Here is a 25482-nt window from a genome sequence, read left to right on the forward strand (position 1 = left end):
TGTAGCAGAAAATATTTTATATAGTTCTTATTTCCCATCTTTTCAGAGCTAAGTCTGAATTTTAATTAATATTTTTTCCAATATCCTGACTCACGTATTTTATGCTGAAGGAATTATTGAAAGATTGACTAGCAGACTTTTGATGTAGTAATAAATATTTATGATCTCCTGACTGTATTTTTATATTATTCATTGACTAAATCCTTAGATCTCTTGCTTCCATAAGCCAGTAATTATGGCTATCAAGTGTAACTTCATGCTTTCTCTGTGTCAGTTTCCTGAGTAGAAGTCAAAATGGAAATGGTTTACAATTACATGCCTTCAGCCATCATTGATTATTGTTTATGTAGAAAAGTTAGCATGTCTGTGTAACTAAAATTGAAAATACAATGTACAAAAAAGAATAACAACTAAATATCTGTTCCCTGTGTTCTAGACCTAAGGAAACTGATGCTTTACAGTTAGCTAATGAGCTAATTGCCCCTCCCATACTTGGGTCCATTCAAATTATCAACCCTGATTTCAGTTAATTGGAATACATAGTCCTATTCCTAGTAGTTCAGCCTTATAGGATTTATGAAAGCCAGATTTTCAAAGCTTAAGCATCTCCTATACTATTTTTTGTTCTTTTTTCCCCTGTATTTTTAGATGTTTATGACCTCAAAGTTGTATTCCCAATGGTGCTGTTTTGTAGCTTGGCATTTTGTCCACATTTTGTTTTGATTTACTTCCTTTACCCTTGGGCACCTGGTCAGCCCATTCAGATATAGATAATTCCATCATTTTGATTTCTTCATGTAGGCTACAAGTTGTGCATAAAAACTGGACTGGTATGTCATGATAAAATACCACATATGTTTACATTATGCCAAAATAGCTGTTCAATTCAGGCAGTCAAAATGTGAAATTGGGTAAACAAAATTCCAAATGATTAACTTGTAGTCTAAGTCTTAAGAAATGCCAAATAAATCGATGAAATTTATCTTGAAATTTCATAAATTTATATAACCAAGAATGCGTATAGTTAGCACACTGTCCTGAAAGTAACACCAAACATGATAGAGACTGAGGCAGCTCTGATATTTTGCAACTGTGGTACTTAGTTTTGCTAAGCTATGACCACTTCTTCTACAAAACAAAGTTAGCATATTCTCCACCAGGTTATTTCAAGGATTAAATGAGACTAAGTCTCTAAAGTGGTTGGCGGAATTTGGGGCACACGGTTTTATTATTCTTAGCACATAAATAGTAGCTATTGTTATTAGCCAATTTAGTCATTGCTCTGTGACTTCCAACCATGTATATTTTCAGTAGAAAGGATTTAATGGACTATTTTTGCATTATCTAAACCAAAAAAAAAAAATCAAGAGACTATGTAAAACTTTTACTTTTTGATTAATTAATCTGGGACTCTATGGTTATGACTCTTGCATTTTAGTCTGGTTTGCAAGAACTTGAAATATAAAATGCTGGTAGTATAATTATAAAATTATTACTAGATTTGGGTTTAGAAAGCAAGAAATTTTCATTGTTTTGTCTTTATTGTTAATTATATTTGGCTGGAATACAAAATGTACTGTAACCCTTCAGTGAGCGATGAGTGATGTAACATAGACACGTGGATCTCTTCGTGTAGATATATGTTCAGTGGGAGTGATAGAAGGAGGGACAGTTTAAAATCTTCCAGGATGATTCTCCACTAACTTATTCCAATCAGTTTTAGTATGGTATAATAATTGTAACATTGGGAACAGCAGGGGATTATATTGTTTTTCTCTGTGCATTTGTCTGCTGCATCTGAGAATAGAATAATCTCCATTATCTGCAGGGAAATTGCTGCGTATTTCCCTGAAACTCCTAGACTAGTGACATTATTCATCCCCAAAACAATCTGTGTACAATGTATGGCGTGGAGGGGGTCGTGGGAAGGTACATACCCTTATGGAGGAAGTCTTGGATGTCTGATATTATAAAAGACCATATTGATTTCCCTTTCTCTTCTCCTAAATCAAAGAGATAGTAACCATCTTTCTCTGGATTCCAAAATTTTAGTGTAGCCAAGAGAAAAATGTTTCTTCCCCTTTTCCATGTGTTTTAGGGTTTTCAATTGACAATCTTTGGTGTATATGGCCCGATGAGCAGACTGACTTTTTGATACTTGTATAAAATATTGCTCTTTCGGAAACTGAAATTGGAAATAAAAGTGTCCAAGTTTGAACGATCAGAGTCTGTCAGTGAAGATTCACATCTGCCAAGTCTGTTTTCTTCTTAACAAGTTAGAAGGCTCTCTCACCAAGCCTTGGACCCGTGTGTATGCAATATACAGTCACATTTTTAGCATGACACATTTGTTCTTTCTGCCAGCCATTTTATGAAGCTCGGCAACTTAATGCTGCACCAGTTCAGAAGTCCATATGGGAGGAATATTCTGGCAGCCCTCGTTTCAGCAAGGCAGCAGGGGCTCTGCAATTTTTCACGTGAAGGGAGTGAAGGAGTAGATCAACATAATCTAATGTTACAGTATCAGTTAGGGATTGTTGATTGGCTTGCAGTGGAAGCACCAGTCAGAGCACTTTCCAGAAATACCATACAGGGTGATAAAGATCTAGGGGTGAGAGTTCCTTGGCCGAGCAGCCCCAAAATTGACATCCTCTATCTTCAGTCTGGATGCTCAAGACAGTACCCAGCTCACACAGGAACAGATAGTCTTTTTTTTTTTCCAAAAGTAATTCAAGGGAACAAGTTTGCAAAATGTTCTCTGGCATCTTGAAATAGTTATTCCCCCCTGTTCTAGTACCAATTTCACAGTATCAAAAACTAAATTCTACTTTCTGCCAACTAAAAAAACACTGCTTCTACCTTTCTTAAAAGTGCATGTTGGTAGCAAACACTTAGAAACCGTTGGGCAGGAGGCAGTGGTCTGAATGAAATGGATCCACTGGTCCTTTTCATCACTCCTTGCTGTTCATTTCTCTTGCTCAGTCAGAATGGCTTGCAATCCACAATCGTGGGTTGAGTAAACTGTTGGAAAACAGGTCCACACACAGTTCCCGGCTGTCCCAGCCAGCTGTCCCCCATCAGTTCAGGGGAAGCTTTACAGCCATTTGATACTGTGTTGGAGTAAGTTCAGAAGGTAGTGATGATCATGCCATGTTGGCCCCTAGGAGCCACTTATGTAAAAAAGAACCATACTCTTTGAGGTCTACAGTTAACACTATTTGAAAGTAAGCATGCGAGTTGCTTGCCATTCATATAAAATTGCTCTTCTTTTCAAGGTACTTCTGTAGTTTGAGTTTTCATGGAGGGTTGTGTGTTGATTGAGCATATTTCTTTGATGCCTCTGCCCTCATCTGTATCTATAACACACAGGAGAGGACAAAGAAACTTCATTTTTATCTTGCTTTCATAAACTTTCATCTTGCCAAGGTTTTAATATAGATTTTTAAATTATTTTCATTTTCTTCCAGTGAAATCGTACGTTCCCTTTCAATGCAAGAACCAATTTTCATTTTACAGGATTCCTCTGATAACATGTTGGTCTTTTTTGTGTTTGTTTAAAATTCATTACATTGTTTTAGAGAAATGACAGATTCATTGACCATTTCATGTTACCGAATTAAAGTGAGAAAGCTATTTAGAAAGCCTCTGCTCTTTGGAGCTTTGCAAAAACCAGTCTTTTGTGCTTTCTTTTTGTGCCTTTACTTATAGTTTTAATCTGAAGAGTTGTTTCATCTTTGCCAAATCAGCAAATAATCAATGCTTTTAAATTTCTCTTTTCTTTCTCCTCTCCAACAAAGTAAGATGCAAGTATTTAAATAGATCTTACCACACAATGCCAAACACAAAGGAAATGTAAATAGCTCACTGGATTAATTCACATCTGCCAGGGAATAATTGTTGGATGTGTGCTGATTAGGCATAATTTTTTTTCAACCAAGCTTTTAATTAGGCATCTGCACCGGGTCACACAGATGACATTATAAAATGTGGATTAAGAAGTATTTCATTCTTTTGAGAAATAAGTGGCCATGCCAACATCTTGGTATCCTTCTGCCTATAGTTAGAGTGTTGGAATCACTGGCTGCTGTTGGAACCTTGGGGTAGGCCCCCCGAAGCTTGTCATTTACCTGTTTAATGGTGCCACAGAAGTTTCCCAGTGCCTTATGGGAGGGCGGTAGGAGAGCTTTTCATATTCTCACAAGATGTAGATAATCCCCAAGCTGCACTTTAGACATGATGCTTTCTGACTTTTACATTTAACATGAACAGAAACTAGACTACAGAAAGTGAAACTGCTCCAGCGCCTGGGTAGCTCAGTAGGTTAAGCGATGGACTTCAGCTCAGGTCATGATCTTGTGGTTTATGAGTTTGAGCTCCACATCAGGCTCTGTGCAGACAGTTCAGAGCCTGGAGCCTGCTTCAGATTCTGTGTCTCCCTCTCTCTGTGCCCATCCTCCCCCAACCCTGCCCCCTTCCTCCCCCACCCCCTCCGGGCTCACACTCTGTCTCTTTCTCTCAAGAATAAGTAAACCTTAAAAAAAAAGCAAAGAAAAGAAAGTGAAACTGCTTGCTCAAGATCACACAGCTATTGAAATAATTTCTAGTAGAGCTTATGTTTCACGATGGTTACTGAGTTTGGGGAGTTTCAGTGCCCTATCACCCCTCAGCCTCAGCATCCTCAAAGCCTTCTTCCAGGTAGCTTGTTTTGAAGGGACCACAGGAAGCTGACTGAGCGATTGCAATGAATTCCCCTGTTTGCAATTATTTGCTTCACCGCTTTCCTCCATTAACTTAACTAATCAAAAGAATATTGCAGTTCATTTCTTAATTTTCATATTCAGGAATTAAAGATATTTTACCCAGTGTTCCTACTGATATGATTTGAGGTACACAAAAGAATGCCTGAGTCAACACTTGTCCCAGATGATTTGAAATTCTTAACATTTGTGTGGAAGTCTTGAATTCAATGTTTAAATCTCACCTAATTATTAGTGTGACTTTAGAGAAGTTATGTAACTCCTCAGCTCAGTTTTCATACGTATAAAGAAAGTATAGGTCACAATGCCTATTTTATACAGATTATGTAAGAACTGGGTAAGGTGGGGTTTGTAAGTGCCAGATAAATATTATATGTATTAAAATGGTAGTCACTATGGTCAGAGGAATTTGTGGTGCTGTTAATGTGGTTAAAATGGATTGAAGAACTAAGCTGTCAGGAGGAATGCCACACAGGGAGAAGTAATTAACAGCCAACACAATAGGAGGTGGCCAGAAAGATGGTCAAAAAGGTGAAGCTGTCCTCAAAGGGTGATTAGGAATTTGTTAGTGGGGACAAAGCATGGAGAGAAGCAGGAGTCTGGAAAGAACAAAGGATGTATAGGGGCATGGCTGTGAGCTTGGGCAAGTGAAACACAGTGTAGGTTGGGAAGAGGCAGGAGATGGTGAAAACGTATAAGATCCTAATATGCTATGCTACAGAATTCGGACTCTATTATCTTCCTGTGAACAGGCACTGAAGGACGTGAAATAGAAAAAGCATCAGAGAATAAAGTATAGAGGAGGAGCTGAGCTTTGCAGCCACTGACATTAATGTCCTTGACCTGCAGAATATTCACACTCTCTTGGTTCCTGAGCCAATACTGACCAGAAGGGGAGTTAATTAGGAATCCCCTGCACTCCTAGAAATCTGTACAGGGTAGGATTAGGGAACGCCGTAATCCCACAGGTTCACTGAATTATGCCATATGCTAGGCTTCCCTCTCCTCCTTCTCTTGTCTTTCCTACTGACATCAGGAAGACCAGCTAAGAGACTGTTGCAGAAGTTCATACAAGAGATGGTAATCCCTGACCTCAGGTGGTAGAAGTAGGAAAACAAAGAAAGGAACCAACTGCAGACTTAGCTAAGAGGGAGATCCAGACCCTGTGTCTTAGAATTCCAGAATGAAGAAAATACCTTAGAGATCATCTGGTTCGGTCTCCCCTTTATTAGCATGGTGCCTGAGTCATAGTAGTCGTTGAGTATAGTAAATATTTGCTGAACAAATTAATGAATAAATGAGGGCTAAGACCCAGAAATGTGCTGACACCACTAATTATTAACATCACTGGCATAAGAACATAAATCTCCTGATTCCTAAGTCAGTGCTCTCTCCATATGCCACACTTGGTTTTATAATGTAAAACATAAATACATACATACATACATACATACATACATTCATACATTCATTATTGGAGCCTTATGTTAGTGCTATAGCTGAATTCACCTCATTTTCATTCACAATGTGATTTAAAATGTAGCGTATCAGATTTAATAAACTATCCTTTTCTGATGAAGGCATTTTGTACTGACTCTCATACCTTCATAACCTAAATATTTGTGTTTTGCATTTCTGCATAATGGGAGGATTCCTGCAGTAATCCTATCTACAAGACAGATGTTTAAAGTCAATAGAAGCATGGAAGGTTCAGAATTTCCAAGGTGGGATCTCCTCCAATTAATGGCTATTTTTATAACTATCACTCTAAAGAGACCATTTGGGAATTTTAGAATCTGCTTTAAATTATTCCAAGAGAATGGTGTTGTCTGCCTTATGACAACAGAAATCTGGGAAATAGTCTTTATTTTAAGCAAAAAAAAAAAAAAAGAGAGAGACAGATTTAGGTATAAGGAAAAACTTTGGGGCAATAAGAGACATAGAACCCTATAACAGATTCATCAAGGAACCTGAGAAAATAAGACAAAGGCCCATTTATTTCCTTGGGTATTTCTCTCTAGATGTTTCTCACTTTGTGACATTACTAACACTATGCCAAGACTGACACATGTGGATGTTGTAAGTTGCACCTACCACCTCACCTCTCACCACTGCCACACAGTTCAGACTATCTGATCCCTACACCCGCAGCACATTGTATTTATATTCCAGAAAAGAATGAGGAATCCAAGGATACTTTATGAGTCACTGGTCTTCCTTGCTGGGAAATGGTGTATTCAGTCACATGGATGAACATATCTGTCCTCTCAAATTTCTGCAAAAAAACTATCAAATACTTTAATAAAATTCAGCAGGCTCCTTTTAAAATTTTTTAATGTTTATTTATTTTTGAGAGAGAGAGAGAGAGAGCATGAGCAGGGGAAGGGCAGAGAGAGAGGGAGACACAGAATCCGAAGCAGGCTCCAGGCTCTGAGCTGTCAGCACAGAGCCCGATGAGGGACTGGAACTCACTGACTGCGAGATCATGACCTGAGCAAAGTCAGATGCCCAACCGACTAAGCCACCCAGTCTCCCCTCAGCAGGTTCCTTTTAAAGATTCGAACTATTGTATTGTATTATTCTCATCCTTAAGATGTTTTTATTTTCCACTCGTTATCAGTTATTTGTTTAAAAGTTTAACATATGTATTTATATATGTAACATCATAATAGTTCTGTACCATTTATAGGACATTTTCACAGACATCTCTTTTCTGTAGGGTAGGGTAGAACAGCTGTCATTATCTCCATTTCATAGATGAGGAAACAGATGTTGGATGACTTGCTCAAAGAGTGACCCAAGGAGACCCAGCTTCAATTCCGTTTGTCCATCTGACATACCACAATGCTTCATTTGGGAGAATAAACAATATCAAGGGCCAGTATTTACAATTTAATTAAAGTGTTGAGTATCACACCCTCAAAAGTACATTTCAGAATGTATTATGTTTTGGAGGGTTGTAGAATAGAATGAAAATGAATTTCAATATTATAATAAAATTTCCTATTAAAGTAAAATTATATATTTTTATTATAAAAAACACAAACACACAAGATTCAGAAAAGGAAGGCCAATTAAATCTTATTAGCTGGAGAGGAACCTCAAAAAAATAATAAGTTTTCAATACAGAATTCATGTAATTGGTGGGATGGGAGTAGTGGGTGAGAAGTGTCTTTCAGCAAAAATTTAGATGACTTGGGAAAAACAGAAGTTAGAAACAATGAAGGCTGCAAAGTTAGCAAATAAACCTACTCCAGTTTTCCTCTGACTAAACCTTTCTATCCTTTATTCAATAGGAATTTATCCTAAATACCTAAAGAGTTCTCAACATAGTGATATTACTCTATTTATTTTGTGGGGGGAAACTTAGAACAGGTAGAAAACTCCCACAGAAGAATAAAGTCAAGAGATGAAATTGTAACATGAGATAGTGACATGAGATAGTAACAATTGGAGCAAAATAATGAAAGATATTTTTGAAGAGGTGAGGAAGGAATGAATCAGATGAGATGGAGTAACACACAGAAAGGAAGTGCCCCTGAGGGTGGAGGAATAGCAGACTTCAACTAAAAGGCATGGAGCAAGTTGTAGATTGTAGGCAGCAAAGACACCAGCAATACAGAATGGAAGTTTATAGGGTAGTGAAAACAAAAATAAATTGGAAAGCCTACTGGTAAAGAGTGTTAACCAACACGTTTAAAGATTGAGTATTTTGAACTTCCATGACTACAGGATGTGAATGGAATGTGAAGTAAGTTAGTCTAGTCTGGTCCAAGATGGTGGTTAAGGAAGGTAGACAGCAGGTGGTAAGTGACAGAGGCTAAAAAGGAAGTTTCAGCATACTACAGTGACTCAACGAATGTGGGAGCAGAAGAAAGAGGTACAAAAATAATTCCATTTTAAGCAATGCTCTATGAAAAGTGCCCTATTTTATCCAAAATGATGAAGAACCCAAGAGATATCCAATATTGTATTTTGGTTTCCATGACTAAGAGAGAGACCAGTTATCTTGGAACACATTCTTATACAGGCCAGCAATTTTAAACTTCTGCTTCATCAGCCTGATTCTCCTTCACTTGTACTTTGAAATCTCATAACTGAGAATCAGGTCTTTATGAGACCAGCCCTATTTGGGACACCAAACTCATCAGTCACATCAAATTTGACCCATAGGCCCCAGGTCAGTAGCCCTAAGACATCTGGCCTCAATAGGGCCTAAAGTAAATGGCCATATAAGAAACAATGTAACATTGCAGGCAACATGGCAATGAAAATGCATGCTTGGCTGCCAAAAGAAATGCATCATTTTATTTTTGTGAAGGACCTTTTTTTGGTAAAATTAAAAGTGTTTTCACAAGGGTGATCTCATTCTCACAGTAGCCATGGCAAAAAGGAAATGGAGGAGATATTTTGATTCCCATTTTATAAAAAAAAAGAATGAATTGAGAGAGGGAGAAATCAAGTGACTCTTTTCCAATTCTCCCTCTTAAATAGGCCAACGGGGCTTGAGCTAGAGCCAATTTTCCTAATGACGTCTCTTTCTGTGCTCTGAAGCCCAGTCTATCCCAGGATTTGGCACGGCACCATCGGATGGCATATACCAGGTGGCTCATATTTTTATTTCACAACATGTAAATGACATTCATACAGCAAGTCTATAAATATCCTACCCAATTAGTTCTATCTGAACAGGCAAATGTTTGCTTACAAATCCATCTACAACAATTTTGGCATGACACAATGTCTAGGCATCTATATACATTTTTTAAAGTGAGCAGCTGAGTACTGTCAAGTTGTTAGTTTTATCCTGTGATAACTGACCTCTCATCTTTTACATTCAGAAAGCTTCTGTGTAGCTCCGTAAAGATATCACTTTATCACTGCTTGCTTGATGACTTGAAAAATTGCTCTGAGCGGAAAAGATCCATAAATTTTAAAAGGCAGTCTTACCGAGAACCACAAATAGTTCTTATTCTGCTTCTAAATAGCAAGATCACATTAAAACTCAAAAATAGATAACATTAATCACTATAATTCAAAAACTACTCTCTAGACCTGGCAGGGAACCGTCAGAGCTTAGTTCTTTCCTCCTATGAATTTCTGGCACAGCATGCTGGGGGGCTGGGGAGTTGTTAACAGTGATTAAAGTTAGGGAAAGCCTTAGAGGCATTTGTTACCTTCCTACCTTTGATCTGCCTACTCAGAAACTCATACTCAGTCTTGATTATGACTATGGTGGGAATATCTTGGTGGGACTGTCCTGATTTTAGAGAAGGATATAACCAAGGACAGATAATAATTACTGGAATGGCAATCATCCTTTGCATAACAACTTACAAACCCTGTCACCTGCATGATCTCATTTGTTATTTCCCATAGAACAAGAAGTTGCTATTACTATTGTTCCTCATTACTTGTGAAGAATCTGAGTCACAGAGGATTTAAGTTAGTTTTGAAAGTCACACAGCTAATTTTAAGTGAGGGACCTGGAAATCAGACCAAAGTCTTCTGACACCCTATCCCATATAATGTCAGCTATACCGTGCAGCCCCCAAACCTACCAAAAACACTGGATCCAGAATGGAGATGGGCAGAAGAGCGGTCAATGTGTTAAAACAAAAAAAAATGTAAAAGACTAACCAAATAGGAAAAAAATGAGGAAATGATATGTACTAAAGAGGAAACCCAAATGGCCAATAAACATATAAAAAATGCTCACCCTTACTAGCAGTCTGGGAAATGCAAATTAAAACCATGATCACACCCATTAGATCAATGAAAGTTAAGCCTGAGAATGCCAAGTATTGTGTCAGATAGGGAGCAATGAAAATTTTGATATACTAAAAATGGGAGTGTACAGCTATTTGACCTATTTTGTGAGCCATTTGCCATTGTGTAACAAAGTTGAGAGAGAGCATGTGGTCTATGCCCAGCAATTCTGTGGCAAGGTCCATATCTCAGAAAAACTCTATATTCACAAGGGCCATGGAAAGAGATTATTAGCAGAATTACCTTAAATAGCCAAAAATTCACAAAGACCCCAGCATCCATTAACAGAAAAATGGATAAACGTTAATAAAAGAGTGATATAGCCATCCAATCCTCTATTGCAATGAAGACTAATGAACTAGAGGTAAAGGTATTAAATAGATAAACATCAGAAATACATTTGGAAGGAAATTATAGAAGATTAATATGTATTCCATTTCCAATGATTTTTAGGATGTGAAAAGCCATATTTGGGGGTATATTATTATTTAGGGATTAAATATTATTTAGGAATATTATTTACAGGTACCTGGATATGTCATAAAAGCATAAAGTACCTGTGAATAAAGCAGGACAATGACTACCTTTGGAAAGGGCAAGAAGTGAATACAAGTGGGAGTGGGGTGCTACCTGGAGGGTCATAACTAATATGTGCAGTGCTGTCTTCATTAAGTTGGATGGTGGTACACAGGTAGTTATTATTCTTTCAACCTTCTAATGTGTAAAATAGATTATCAAAACTTAAAAATCGAAGAGGCAGGAAAGAGAAGAAAAAAAGTTTGTCTGGATTAGACACCTCTCTGGGACTCTGGGATGACCAGGCCAGTTGAAAATGATGTCACAGGGTCCCCGACCACCCTGGTCTAATGAGGAGTCATAGCAGCAGGGGGAGGACGATCATCCCAACTCAACCCTATATCGTGCTCCAAAATCCCAGCCATTACCAACACCCTTTCTGATAGACATAATTTGAAGAGTGAAGTTCCATCTCACCAGTCACAGAGTCTGTGACATTTTCTAGAATCACACCTAACCTGGATCCCCAGAAAATGGCTTTTCTGTCTTTATATCTTTAGCACCTTCACACAGTTCTCTAGCATTCGGGAAGAGGGAGTGTTAACTGAGTCTATGTTGCTGATAGTATTTTACTCAGGAATGTTTTATTCATAGAATTATTTGAGAATGCATATAGTGGAGTAATTTTATATCAGATACTAAAAAAATCTAGAAAAGTATTTAACTCTGAAAACTCAACTCTGTGTTTTTCATTTTTGATGTTTGCAATTTTGATGGGCAAGAATATCTCAGAATGAAATCCTTAGCCATTTACACTATCCCTTTCAGAATTATCCTGATAAATTAATGTCTGCTGAGTTACTCATTTGACAGTCCATGAAAACATGTCTTTTTATCCATCATATACTCCTCAGCATAGTCAGGCATAATCTCAGTTTGCAAGTTCAATTCTCAAATATTATGGTTTTTAAGGATAAAAATATCAATCCATAATAGAACAGTTGTCTAAATATAAAACTGTTATTCATACATAATTGAAAATTTAAATAATTATCTCAAACAAGCATGTTTTTCTGCATTTTAAGGAGGAAATATTGTTTTCCAGAGTTATTCATTATAGAGAATAGTGAGTTCATTATAATGAATAATTAACATTTAGGGCATTTGAATATCATAAAGTTAACTTCTAACCAGTGGACTTTTGTAACTCTATTATAGTTCACTGGGGAGAGAGGACAAATGCCTTTTTAAAAATGATCTACAGAAATATAATTAATCTAACATCAAAGGATGAGCCTGTGGCAGCCTCCTGTTTGAAAGCCAGGGTCCCCAATCCCCTCCATCCTTTTTTAGCAACAGTAATATTAATAGTGGTCCACATTTTTGGGCACTCACCATGTGTCAGGCACTATGCCAAGCACTTTTCCTGCATTATCTTATTTTCTCCTCACAACAACTTTACAAATGCGGAACTGTGGTTCAAAGCAGGCAAGTCCCTTGCCCAATATCACATATCAGCTAAGTAGCTAGAGCCAGGATACGGACCCAGATCCCTGGTCCCAAAACCTGTGTTCTTGACCTTGCTTGTATACATGGAACCTTTGTAATTACATCTTGCTGTAGATGGAGAAATTAAGTGGGCAAAATATTTTCCTCTTTCATAAAAAAGAAAAATAGTTGACTGAGACAAGTTATATGTCTCTATCTCTATCTCTATCTCTATCTCTGTCTCTGTTTCTATCTCTATATATACTGGGGCTTTCTTTTTCATCCAAAACTTACGACTACCACTTCTCAGTAGTTTGAAAATTCTATTAACTGAATTGCACTGAAGATGGAAATGATGATGAAAAAGAAGCACAGAATGTGTGCTTCCTCAAGGCACAAATTCATCTAAACTTTTCTTCCTGAGCCTTTCTTTCTGAATACAAAGCTGTTTCTGAACTCCAAGAATAACCAAATAGGATTTTTTTCGTCATTTGATCATTGTATTTGTTGGCAGACCTGTTGTAACCTTGAGTCACCTACGGTGAATTTAAATATTATTCTAATTAATTTTCTCACTGCTTACTGAAAAACACAGTGCCTCTTTTACTAGTCTCATAAATAATTCCATTTCTCTATGTCAACTTTAATTGAACTTACCTCATGTTGTCAATCTCTTTCTTTTTTCCTTGCAGGTGATGTCATTGTCTATATTAATGAAGTTTGTGTCCTTGGACACACTCATGCAGATGTAGTCAAACTTTTCCAGTCTGTTCCTATCGGTCAAAGTGTCAACCTGGTGTTGTGTCGTGGCTACCCTTTGCCCTTTGATCCTGAAGATCCTGCTAACAGCATGGTGCCACCCCTTGCAATAATGGAGAGGCCACCTCCAGTGATGGTCAATGGAAGACATAACTATGAAACATATTTGGAATACATTTCTCGGACCTCACAGTCAGTTCCAGATATAACAGATCGGCCACCTCATTCTTTGCACTCAATGCCAGCGGATGGTCAACTAGATGGCACGTATCCACCACCCGTCCATGATGACAATGTGTCTATGGCTTCATCTGGGGCCACCCAAGCTGAACTTATGACCTTAACCATTGTGAAAGGTGCCCAGGGCTTTGGCTTCACTATTGCCGATAGTCCTACAGGACAGCGGGTGAAACAAATACTTGACATTCAGGGATGCCCTGGTCTGTGTGAAGGCGACCTCATTGTTGAGATCAACCAGCAGAATGTACAGAACCTGAGCCATACGGAAGTAGTGGATATACTTAAGGACTGTCCCATTGGAAGCGAGACTTCTTTGATTATCCATCGAGGAGGTAAGATAACACTGGCTCATCAATAAAATATGCAGGTAAAATAGTAAGACCTTTACAATAATATCATAAAAGTGGAAGTTTCTCTGGAGCTGAATGAGAACACACTCTAAGAGAGTAAAAGAGAAAAGAGTCCAGGAAGCTATGGGTTTTTTTTTTTAATTTTTAGAATATATATTCTCCTATTTTACATTAAACACAATAAACGTAGTGCTTGCAGTCTTACAAATCTACCTTAATATGAATTTGGAGGGTAAAGATTGAATCCCCAAATATAAGTGGGCTGTATTCCAAAAGTTCATTAATGTATCGATTGTAGAAATCTCAGGCTGGGTTTCCATTGACTTAATTAAGAAATCTGAGTCTTCCAACCAAACCAATATTCTGTATTGTGCGTAGGATTCTAGGCTAGCTAGTTCAACCCTTTCCAAGTTCAAGTAGTCTTGATAATCCCCATAAGAACCATTGGAAACTGATTGTTGCAGAAAAATCTTTTTAGAGTTGTGAATTGGGATGCTTAGGACACTTATTTCACTACCACATGGATAATTACTCATGGTGCCCTCCATGACCTGGGAAGAAAGTTATGGAACAGGGTTAGGGCTGGAGTTCTGGGCTGGGTGTTCTAGGTGAAGTATGGACATCGGAGCAGTGAGGAGCATGGTAGGATCTCTGAGCCCTGGGTGTTTCTTCTTTTCTACCTTCTGGAGGAGAGAATGGGGCCACGCAGAAGGCCCCTCCTTCATTTCTGTGCTACTTTGCTCTTAATTATCAGTCAAACTAGGGAGAGAAAGAAGGGAGGGGCCACAGATAGGGACGATTCTTGAAAATAGAGTATGAGAGAAAAGTCTCAGGCTAAGTCCTGGTTTTCCACTTACCAATTCTGGGATTTAGGATACTTAATGTCCAAGAGCCTCAGAAGCCTCATCTGTTATATTGTGATGAAAATACAATGGTGGTCCTGCTCTTCATGTCGAATGACCCACAATAGGTGTTCATGAAATGTCTGTTGAGTGTAAATGAGCTTCGAAGCTACAGCAAGGGTGGGTCAGAAGGGGCAGTACTGCAAGGAACTCATGCGTGAAGAACACATGTGTGGCAAACATATGTGATTGTCTATTCAGAGCACTAAAAACAGCATGAAAGCCCTGTCGGTTTGAAATGCAAATGAAAGCAGTCAAAGCTTGAAAAGAAGCACCTTTTATGATTTATTTGGCCCTCTCTGCAGGTGTTTCCACTTCAAGGAAATATTTACATTATTGATTCCTTGTGTGAAAATGGACATCAAATACTAAGCATTTTTGAGCGACGGTATGCAAAGTATTATGTTCCTATATTAAAAAAGGGAAATTATGGTAGCAGAAGTCTTAAATTTGACCTTCCTAAGGCATTGTTACAAAATAGCACTTGAATCTTGATAATTAAATATTGACAGTGTATTTTCATTTCTACCACTGCTTGTGTAAGATTATAACCAATATTCTTAATTAAATAGCCGTATCTTCATAGCGTGCAATTGAAAAGCAAATCTTTGTAACAGGTTCTTGATATTAAAAGGTATACTGAAAATCACTGTGCACTATATCCAGCATATGATTTATAGAAACAAGTTTGTGTACAAATCATTAAGTACTGACTTTTTTTAAAGGCTTGGCATAAGCAGGAGGAAGTATTTTGAAATCATCTATGTATGTATAAATGCCCGCTCCTTGCTAGACAACCCTATTCTTGCTCTTTCTTTCCCCCTATTTTCTTCACCTCTCATTTAGTCCTCCAGCATGTTACATTCTATTTGCATTTTGTTTGTGTTTGGGGGTGAGGAATTTTTTTTTTTTATTTTGTGGCCCCTACAATCACCTATGGAATGCAGTACCCAGGGATGCTTAAAGTATTTCTAGTCAGAAACCTCTCGTGTTTCCCCAAATTCCCACAATTTGCACTCAGCTGTCTGAAATTATTAGGAACTAACACCATGTTTTGTGATGAAATTGGCTTTATCTTATTATAGGCTACTCATAAGTGCTTATAGCCTCATTCAGATAAGTATAGACCTTAAAGAGCAAATTTGCATGCCTGTGTCCTTAGATCAGAACTGTGGTTGTTTGTTTTAATAATTTACTAGGATTTTTAGTTTCTAAAACAATAATATACATGGTGTAATTTTTTGTAACAGTGTTGGAGGATATACAATGAAAAGTAATTCTCTTTCCTGTGCCAGACTTTCAGTTCTTTTCTCAGAGGCAAACATGTTTTTTGAATAGAAACTTTCAGAAATTTTGTATACATAACTAGCATATCCATGAATATCTGTAGTAGGTTTAATATAAATGTCTTGCTCTAAATATCTTGGCTATTAGGGTATAATTCATTTTTAACACACACCATTGTTGCATAATTCATATAACATAAAATTCACCCACTTTAAGTGCTAAAATGATACGTTGTGTAACAATCACTGTAATCCTTAGAATATGCATCATCTCAAGCTCCCTCAGCCCCAGAAAATCACTAACTAATAAGCCTTCTGGATAGTTTTGCCTTTCTGTAAATTTTTTATAAATGTAGTCTCTTACACAACATAATGCTGCTGTGGTTTACCCACACTGGTGCGTGTGTAAGTAGTTTGTTTGTTTTTATCACTGAACAGTATTCCATTGTATGGATCTATCATTTTTTAAATCCATTCACAAGTGGATGAACATAAAGAGTTGTTTTCAGTTTTCAACACTTATAATGTTGTTGTGAACATTTATTTTTTAATGTTTATTTATTCTGGTGGGTGCGGTGCAGAGGGAGAGAAGGAGAGAGGGAGAGAAAGAATCCCAAGCAAGTTCTGTGCTGTCAGTGCAGAGCCCAACATGGTATTCAAACTCACTAATTGTGAGATCATGACCTGAGCTGAAACCAAGAATCAGACACTTAATTGACTGAGCCATTCAGGTGTTCTGCTGTTAACATTTAGATAAAAGCGTTTGTGTGTGCATATACTCTCATTTTTCTTGAGTAGATACCTAAGAGTGATACTGCTATCACTAGTTATATGACAAGTATATATTTAAATTGTTAAGAAATTGCCAGAATGTTTTCCAAAATGACTATACCATTTTACATTCCCACTAGCAATTTATGAGGTTTCCAGTTTCTACCCATTGTTGCCCTTAGTTGGTATAGTCAATCTTTTTGATTATAGTCATTCTAGTGTCTGTATAATGATACCTTTCTTGTGATTTAATTTACATTTCTCTGATCTTTTTATGTGTTTATTCATATATCTTCTTTGAAGGCATGACTACTCAATAGTTTGTCCATCTGAATATTTACTGGGCTATTTATCTTCTTATTAAGTTGTAGAAGTTATGATTACAAGTCTTTCATAAGATATATCGTTTGCAAATATTTTCTCCCAGTCTGTGGCTTGTCCTTTCACTTTCTTGATGGTTCCTTCTGATGCACAAAAGTTTTAAATTTTGATGAAGTCCAATTTATCAGCGTTTTCTTATGTGGATTATTATTTTGGTGTTATATCTATGTAATCTCTGCCTGACCTGAGGTCACAAACTTTTTCCTATTTCCTTTAAAAGATATAGTTTCAGCTCTTACATTTAGACCACTTTAAGATCACATATGTGCACAGTGTGAGGTAAGGGTCTAAATGCATTTTGTTGCATATGTATGTTGTATTGTCCTAGAACCATTTGTTGAAAAAAAAAAAAACTACCCATTCCTCTTGGATTGCTTTGGCACCTTAATAAAATATGAACTAGCATGAATGTGAGGTTTTATTTCTAGACTCCATTTTCTGTATGTTTACCTATATGGTTATGCCATACTTTTTAGATTACTTTAGCTTTATATTAAGTCTTGAAATCAGGTAGTGTGAATCCTTTAACTTTTTATTCCCTTTGCACTGTTATTTTGGCTATTCTAGATTCTTTCCATTTTCATATAAATTTTTTTTTCAATATATGAAATTTATTCTCAAATTGGTTTCCATACAACACTCCATTTTCATATAAATTTTATGGTTTTCCTTTTTATTTTTTTTTTAAATAAAAGACCTGTTGAGATTTTGGTGTTACACCAAATACGTAGAACAATTTGTGAAGAATTGACAACCTAACACTGAATCTCTCAACTCATAAGTATGGTATGTCTCTTCATTTATTTGAATCCCATTTAATTTCTCAGCAATGGTTTGTAGTTTTCAATATACAGATCTTATACTTCTTCTGTTAAACTTATTCCTATTTTATTCTTTTTGCCATTATTGTGACTGGAATTGTTTTCTTAATGTCATTTTCAGACTGTCAGTCGCTAATATATAGAAATGAATTTGATTTTTGTTTTGGATCTCATACATTGCAACCCTGTTACACTTCATTAGTTCTGGAGGTTTTTTACAAATTTCATAAAACTGCCTACAGAGATTATTATGTTATCTGATGATAAAGTTTAATTTCCCCCTTTCCAATTTGTATGCCTTTGATTCCTTTACCTTGCCTTATTACACTAGCTAGAACCTCTGTTGTGATATTTCATGTGAGTGAATATAAGCAGACATCCTTGTCTTATTATCAGTTTTAGGGGAAAAGCATTAGTTTTTCACCATTAAGTATGATTTTAGATGTAGGGCTTTTGTATGCCCTTTATCAGGTTGAGGAAGTTCCCTTCTATTCTTAGTTTGTTGAGAATTTTAATAATCAATGTACCTTGACTTTAAACAGGTGTTTTTTTTCCTGAAACTATTGAGATGATTGAGTGTTTTTTACACTTTATTAATACAGTGTTATATATTACATGATTTGTTTTTATGTTAAACTAATTTTGCATTCCTGGGATGATCCCATTTGCATATAATTCTTTTTTTTCTGTTGCTGAATTTTGTTTGCTTATATTTTATTAAGAATTTTTGAACCTATTTGGGGAGAGGTTTTCTATAGTTTTCTTTTCATGTGATGTCATTGTCTGGCTTTTGTGTATTGATAATACTGGCTTTATAACATGAGTTGCAAAGTGTTCCTCCTCTTTTTTTCTGAAAGTTTGTGTAGGATTGATGTTAATTCCTCCATAAAAGTTTGATAGAATTCACCAGTGAAGCCCTTTGGGCTGGGCTTTTATTTGTAGAAAAATTGTTTGCTAATTAAATTTATTTTCTTGATTTAGGCCTATTCCAATTTTTCAACATCCTTGAATCGTTTTTTGGTAATTTATTTCTTTCTAGGAATTTTTACGATTCATCTAAGTTGTCAAATTTGTTAGCGTAAAGTTTTAACAAAATTTTATAACATTCCTTCCTAAAACCCAGCTTTTAGATTCATTGTTTTTCAGTTTTCTATTTCAGTGTGCTCCACTCTAATCTTTATAATTTCCTCTCCTCTACTTATTTTGTGATTGATTTACTTTGCCTTTCTGTCTTCAAGTTTAGATTAATGATTCTAGTTCTCTCTTTCTAATAAAAGCATTAAAGCTATAAACTTCACAGTATGCACTTCTTTAGCTTAGTTTCATAAATTTTGATAGGCTCTGTTTTCCTTTTCATCCAGTTCAAGGTATTTATTTTTTATTTCCCTGACGATTTCTTTTTTGACCCATAGGTTACTTAGAAATGTGTTGTTTATTTTTCAAACATTTAGGATTTCCCAATTCTTTTCCATTAATTGCAAATAATGTCTACTTGGAGAAGAACATGTTTTGTATTATTTCAGTCCTTTTCAATGTGTTGAGACTTGTATTATGGCCTAGCTCCTTGCTTTTTTTAACATAAAAATTTCTCTTAGAGAACTTCACCTATTAGTTCAAAAATATATCTCATTATTTTTAATAGCATATTTAATTGGATACCCACTAATGGATATTTTGGTTGCTTTTAGTCTTTTACTGTTATAAAAAAATTTATGTATCTTTGCACATCTATCTCTACACAAGAGAGTAAATCTATAATGTCGATGTCTTCTTTCTTTCAACAAACATTTCTTGAGTGCCTACTATGTACCAGGCACTTTTTTGGCACTAGGAATAAAGCAATAAACAAAGCTAACCACACTCTTTTTCTCATGGAGTTGACATTCCATTGGAGGGAGGCAAATGAAATGCCACATAAATATGCTTTTTGTTTATTTATTGCATATTTCATATCCCCCTAAGTTTTATTCTTAAATATTAATTTCATAACCAGTTACTTTACTGAGTTATCTTATTGTTTCTCATATATTTTTCCATTCATTTCATGGGATTTGGACGCATACAGTCACACCACCTACAAATAGCAATCACTGTCTTCTCCTTTCCTATTTGCATACCTGTGATTTATCTTATTTAACACAGCTGACTGTTACTTCATGAATACTGTTGTTTAGTAATGGAGATTATGGAAATTCCTATCTTATTCCTGGCTTAAATGGAAGCTGTCTCATTTTACACAGTTAACACAATACTGGCCTTTTAATTGAGATGAATACTTACCATGAGAAAGAAATATCCCCTCAATTCCCATTTCATTGAGAATCTTATATCGGGGCGCCTGGGTGGCTCAGTCGGTTGAGCGTCTGACTTTGGCTCAGGTCATGATCTTGCGGTCTATGAGTTTGAGCCCCGCGTCGGGCTCTGTGCTGACAGCTCAGAGCCTGGAGCCTGTTTCAGATTCTGTGTCTCCCTCTCTCTGACCCTCCCCCATTCATGATCTGTCTCTCTCTGTCACAAAAATAAGTAAACTTAAAAAAAAATTAAAAACAAAGAATCCTATATCAAAAATGGGTAATGAATTTTATCAAAAACCAAAAAAAAAAAGAACCATCTACAGAGATGATCAGTATTTTCCCCTTTGATTTATTACTGTGATGAATTGAATTAAGAAATTTTTTAGTATTGAACTATCCTTTCATTATTGAAGTAAGCTATATTATGCTTACAGTGTACTCCTAGATCCTATTTCTTTATAAATAATTTTGCACCAGGGTGCCTGGGTGGCTCAGTCGGTTAAGCATCAGACTCTAGATTTTGGCTTGGGTCATGATCTTGCGTTTTGTGGGTTCAAGCCCCGCACTGGGCTCTGCACTGGCAGTGTTGGAGCCTGCTTGAGATTCTTTCTCTCTCTACTCCTCCCCAGCTCACACTCCCTCTCAGAGTAAATAAAAATTTATTTATTTATGTATTTATTTAGTACCAACCTTCATGTATGAGACAGGTCTAAAGTTTTCTTTTGGGAGTTTGTTTTGTTTTGGCTTACTTTTTATTGTCAAAATTTGCTATCAACGTGATGCTGATGTCATATAAGTAATCAATAACTTTCCATCCATCTCTGCTGTAACATAATTAAGTAACCTTGAAGGTATCTATTTTTTGAGGATATAATACACCTTTGAAATTATCAGGGTCTAGTGGGTTGGCTTCTGTGTTTGGTTTGGTTTGTGGAGGAGAGGGACACCTTTTGCAACTTTCTCATATTCTTCCACAGTAAATAATCTTAGAGTTTCTATTTTTCTTAGAGTTTCTTGGCTGGACTCTGTTTTTATAATTTATATTATCCTAAACATTGTCTCTTTCATTCATGTTTTCAAATGTATTTAAATAGAATTGAATCAAGTATTTTCCAATTGTGTCTTCTATGTCCACTTTACCTACGAGTATTTCTATTATTCTCATTTCGTAGTGGTGCTATTTTCTTGATTAGTTTGACTAACACTTTTTCTATATTAATGGCTCAAGAAACATATAGTTTATTTTATAAATAATTTGTTGGCTGATGCTCAACCTAGTATGGTATAGGGAAACATTATGCTTTCTGCCCAAGGAGGCTGTTATTTGATGTATGGAGTAAAGCAATTCCAGAGTGATTACTGTAATCAATCCTTGTCACGTATTGTACTCTTATTTATATTAAAATGCAACAAAGTCCCCTACTTAATTTGTGAAACTCCCATAAATCGCAGCTGATCAGTATTTGAAAATTTCCCTTCTTATCTCTGAAAAACATGATCCCAAAGGTTCTCACTAGATCAGAATATTCCCTTCATATGCTCACAATGTGTAACAATTAATAAGTATCAGTAATGCACATCTTCTCTTTCTTTTACATTCAAACAGCATTCAGAGTATTTGAGAAGTAGCATACACTATATCAGAGCTATGTTTGAGGACAAAGCATAACAATTAGGGACACAGTGAATTGTGTATATGTAGAGAATTCCTGCTTTAAATTTTTAAAAACCGTATCACACAAAAACATTGTATCACAAACTTAAAACTGCACAGGGAAAATATTAAAAGCAAAGCTATAAGAAGTATTGATATTTTTAATGTTGCTAACAGTTTTTCTAAATTTTTTTGTTGATAAAGTTTCAAATTCACATAAAAATTGCAAGTATAGTACACAGAACACCATATACCATTTACCTACATTGCTGTTAACATTTTGCCCCATTTGCTCAATTGTGTGTGTGTGTGTGTGTGTGTGTTTCTGGACCACTTAAGACTAAGTTGCATACGTCATACCCTTTCACACCAAATATTTTAGTATTTATTTTAGGTCACTACTTGTTTGGACAAATGTATACACAGCTAGTTAGCTATAGTTATAAAAGATACTTTTTAAAAAGCACATCGAATTTTAAAACTCATTACCACAACAACAAAAGACTTTAGAAATTGTTGAAAGAGAGTTGACATTCACCAGTAAACAAGGATCTGATATAGGACTCTTTCTGGGAGAGAAAAAGCACTTGTTATTTGAAAAGAGTGCTATCCAAAGAGATTAAGCAAAAATCACAGTGGATATCCCACAATCACCATTATGTAACCCAACTTTCCACTTGATGTCAGCAGAAAAGAGTATATATGACACAGCAAGCCAAGTAATAAATCCACACCATGAGGGTGAACAATCATGGCATACTGGCTGCTATATTAACAACTAAGTCTTAAAGTTTCAAATAAAAGTCTATTTCTCACTCATATGGTTTCCAATTCATGTTTTCTTGAATAGCAGATTTCCTGAGCAACTCTCCTCTACGTGATGGCTCAGGAAACAAGGCTTCTTCTCTCTGGTGGATCTCCATGCCCTAAGGTCTTGAAGTCCCCCACTGAGTCCTCTCTAACCAGCTGGCAGATAAAATGGTTTAGGGGTCAGTCCTGGGAGGGGTGTACATCACTTCCTCCCACATTCCATTGGCCAGAACTCAGCTCTAGATCCCATTAACCATAAGAGGCTTGGAAATACAGTATCCCTGTCTGCCCAGAAATGAGGGAATGGTTTGGGGTCAGCTATGTAGTAGCTACTCTGCTTCTGATATTTCTTATATGCTATCTGCACCTTGAACTGCATCAGGGATATATAACCACTGATTATGTGAAACTGTGAGATGAAATGTTTTTTGTAACATGATATTGTAATATGATTCATTGTAGGCTTTTGAGGTACACTCGGGCCAATGGTATATGTTTTTAAACTCACATGTTCTCTTCACATTTTCTCTCTCAACCCAACTTTCATGGATAAAGAAACTTAAATTCAAGGTTCAGTACTTGGCCCAAATTCAATGAATGTGTATCTAGGTAAGGGGATGGACAATTTATGGTCCCCAAATATAAGAGGTGTGAATAATCATCAATGAAAAATGGAAAATGCCATGGATCTCACAAGGTGTACACCAAATGGGGAATTTGTTGCACAGATGACCAGTAAGATAAGAGAGACAGGATGCTAGGATTACTTGTAGAGTTGTTGTCATACCACTTAGAAGTAGCAGAAACAGAACTCAAATCTCTATCTTCTGACTCTAATATTAATTAGAGTTTTACGTTATGTCAGTTTCCCCAAACTTTATGAAAAGAAATTTTTGATGGGTTTTGCTTGGATATATAAGGTTTATTCATCCATTTGTTTATTCATTTCATAAGTATTTGTTGAGGACCTACTGTGTGCTCAGCACTGGTTTATGTGCTGGGAGCTTACCTTCTAGGGGAAAATTAGGTAAAAAACAAAGAAATACATTAGAGATAGCAGTGAAGAAAAACTGAGCAACAGGGTAAAGGGCAGGAGAAAGAGGGAGCAAGCTGTTTGGGATATACAGGGAAGAGCATTTTAAGCAGGGCAAAGACCCTGAGGCAGGACTGTTCTTGACGTAGACAAGTAACAAGAGGGAAGCTCCTGTGGCCAAGTGAGGAAGGGATGGAATGACAGATGAGGTCAGAGAGATTGTCGGTGCTATAGGGAGACAGAGAATGTAAAGTCTTATGTAGCCATGGGCCATGGAAATGACTTTAGATTTTACTTTCAAGTGAAATGGGAAGCCTTTGGAGTGTTTGAGCAGAGTAGCGAGAAGATCCAACATTTGAACGGTCTCACTGTGGCTGCTGTGTTGAGAATAAACTGTGGGTAGGCAAGGATGGAAACAGGCAGACAAGTGAGTCGGATTTCACAGCAATCCGAATGAAAGATGAAGAGGGAGATTGGAGAAGGATGGTAGGAATGGAGGTGGTTAAGAAATGGTTCTAAATATATCTCAAAGGAAAAACAGCAAGATTTGCTGATGGATGGGATGTAAAATAAAGGAGAAGGAAAGGAATCAAAGACTGCAAATTTTGACCTAAAAAACTGTAAGAACAGAATTGCATTTTCCTGATAGGATGAATATGATGGATGGATATGCTTGTGGGGGACTGTGGGGAGATCAGGAGTCCAGTTAGGAACAGGCCAAGCTTGAGATACATTTCAGCTGTGCAAGTGGTGATGGCTGGCATGTGGAAGGTATTTAAAGCTTACGACTGAGCAAGACATTCAGGGAGTGAGCATAAATAAAGGAGAGAAACATTCTGAGGGCTGAGGACTGAGAACCTCCAACTTTGGCGATCAAGAAGAAAAAGAATGAGCAACAAAAGGCTAAGAAAGCATGACTTGTGAAGAAGGAGGAGAAATAAGAGGAGGGTACTGGGAGCCTTATGTAGGAAAATGTTTCAAGATGGAAGGTGTGAACAATTATGCCAAGTGCTGAGTAAGATAGGTTGAGAATTTAACATTGGACTTAACAATTGAAAAAAACATTCATTTTTTAAAAATTTAGTTAACCAATTGGAAAGGAGTTGACATCAGTGTTTTGGTCACTTGAAAACAAAGCCTCTTTCATATTTGAACCTATAGAGCGCATTTATTTACATGTACTGTGATTTTATATATAATCTGACAATGAAAGTACACTTTCCCCTTTCATAATTATACTAGATTATCTTATTTTCTGCCAGTCAACTCATGTCAGATCAACTTCTTATCACCAACTAACATTCATATTTGTTCTCATGGCTAAGTTAGTAAAAGGTTATTCTGTGTTAGGGTCCTTTTGGACCTTATACCTCTTCATTTCAGACCTCATTTCAGGGCTGATAGGGTAGGGGACAGGGAATGCCATCCATTGTATCCAAGAGATTCTTGGAGACAAGTAACTTCTTCAATTCTTTAACATAAAAGTAAAAAATTTTTAAACTGCAGACTCTCTTTAACCCATAAAATACCCACTCTACCACAACCTCCCCCCAACACACACATCACTTAAATAGTTGAGTTAATATATCAGGATTTTTTTTGTTTAAATATATATCTGTTGGCCATTTCTAAATATCAGAGGAAGAGTGAA

General features: G+C 36.5%; 1 protein-coding gene across 14 annotated transcripts in view; it reads left to right on the top strand.

The window, feature by feature from the left end:
* MAGI2 (membrane associated guanylate kinase, WW and PDZ domain containing 2) overlaps positions 1-25482 on the top strand; it is a 1320050-nt gene that overhangs the window by 1068468 nt on the left and 226100 nt on the right. For all 14 annotated transcript variants that reach the window (XM_053218549.1, XM_053218550.1, XM_053218551.1 and 11 more), the window contains one exon: positions 13223-13861. In XM_053218549.1, coding sequence (XP_053074524.1) covers positions 13223-13861 — 639 coding nt within the window. The remainder of the gene's footprint in view (positions 1-13222; positions 13862-25482) is intronic.

Source organism: Acinonyx jubatus, chromosome A2 (assembly GCF_027475565.1).
Source record: "Acinonyx jubatus isolate Ajub_Pintada_27869175 chromosome A2, VMU_Ajub_asm_v1.0, whole genome shotgun sequence".
In the NCBI taxonomy this organism is placed as follows: Eukaryota; Metazoa; Chordata; class Mammalia; order Carnivora; family Felidae; genus Acinonyx; species Acinonyx jubatus.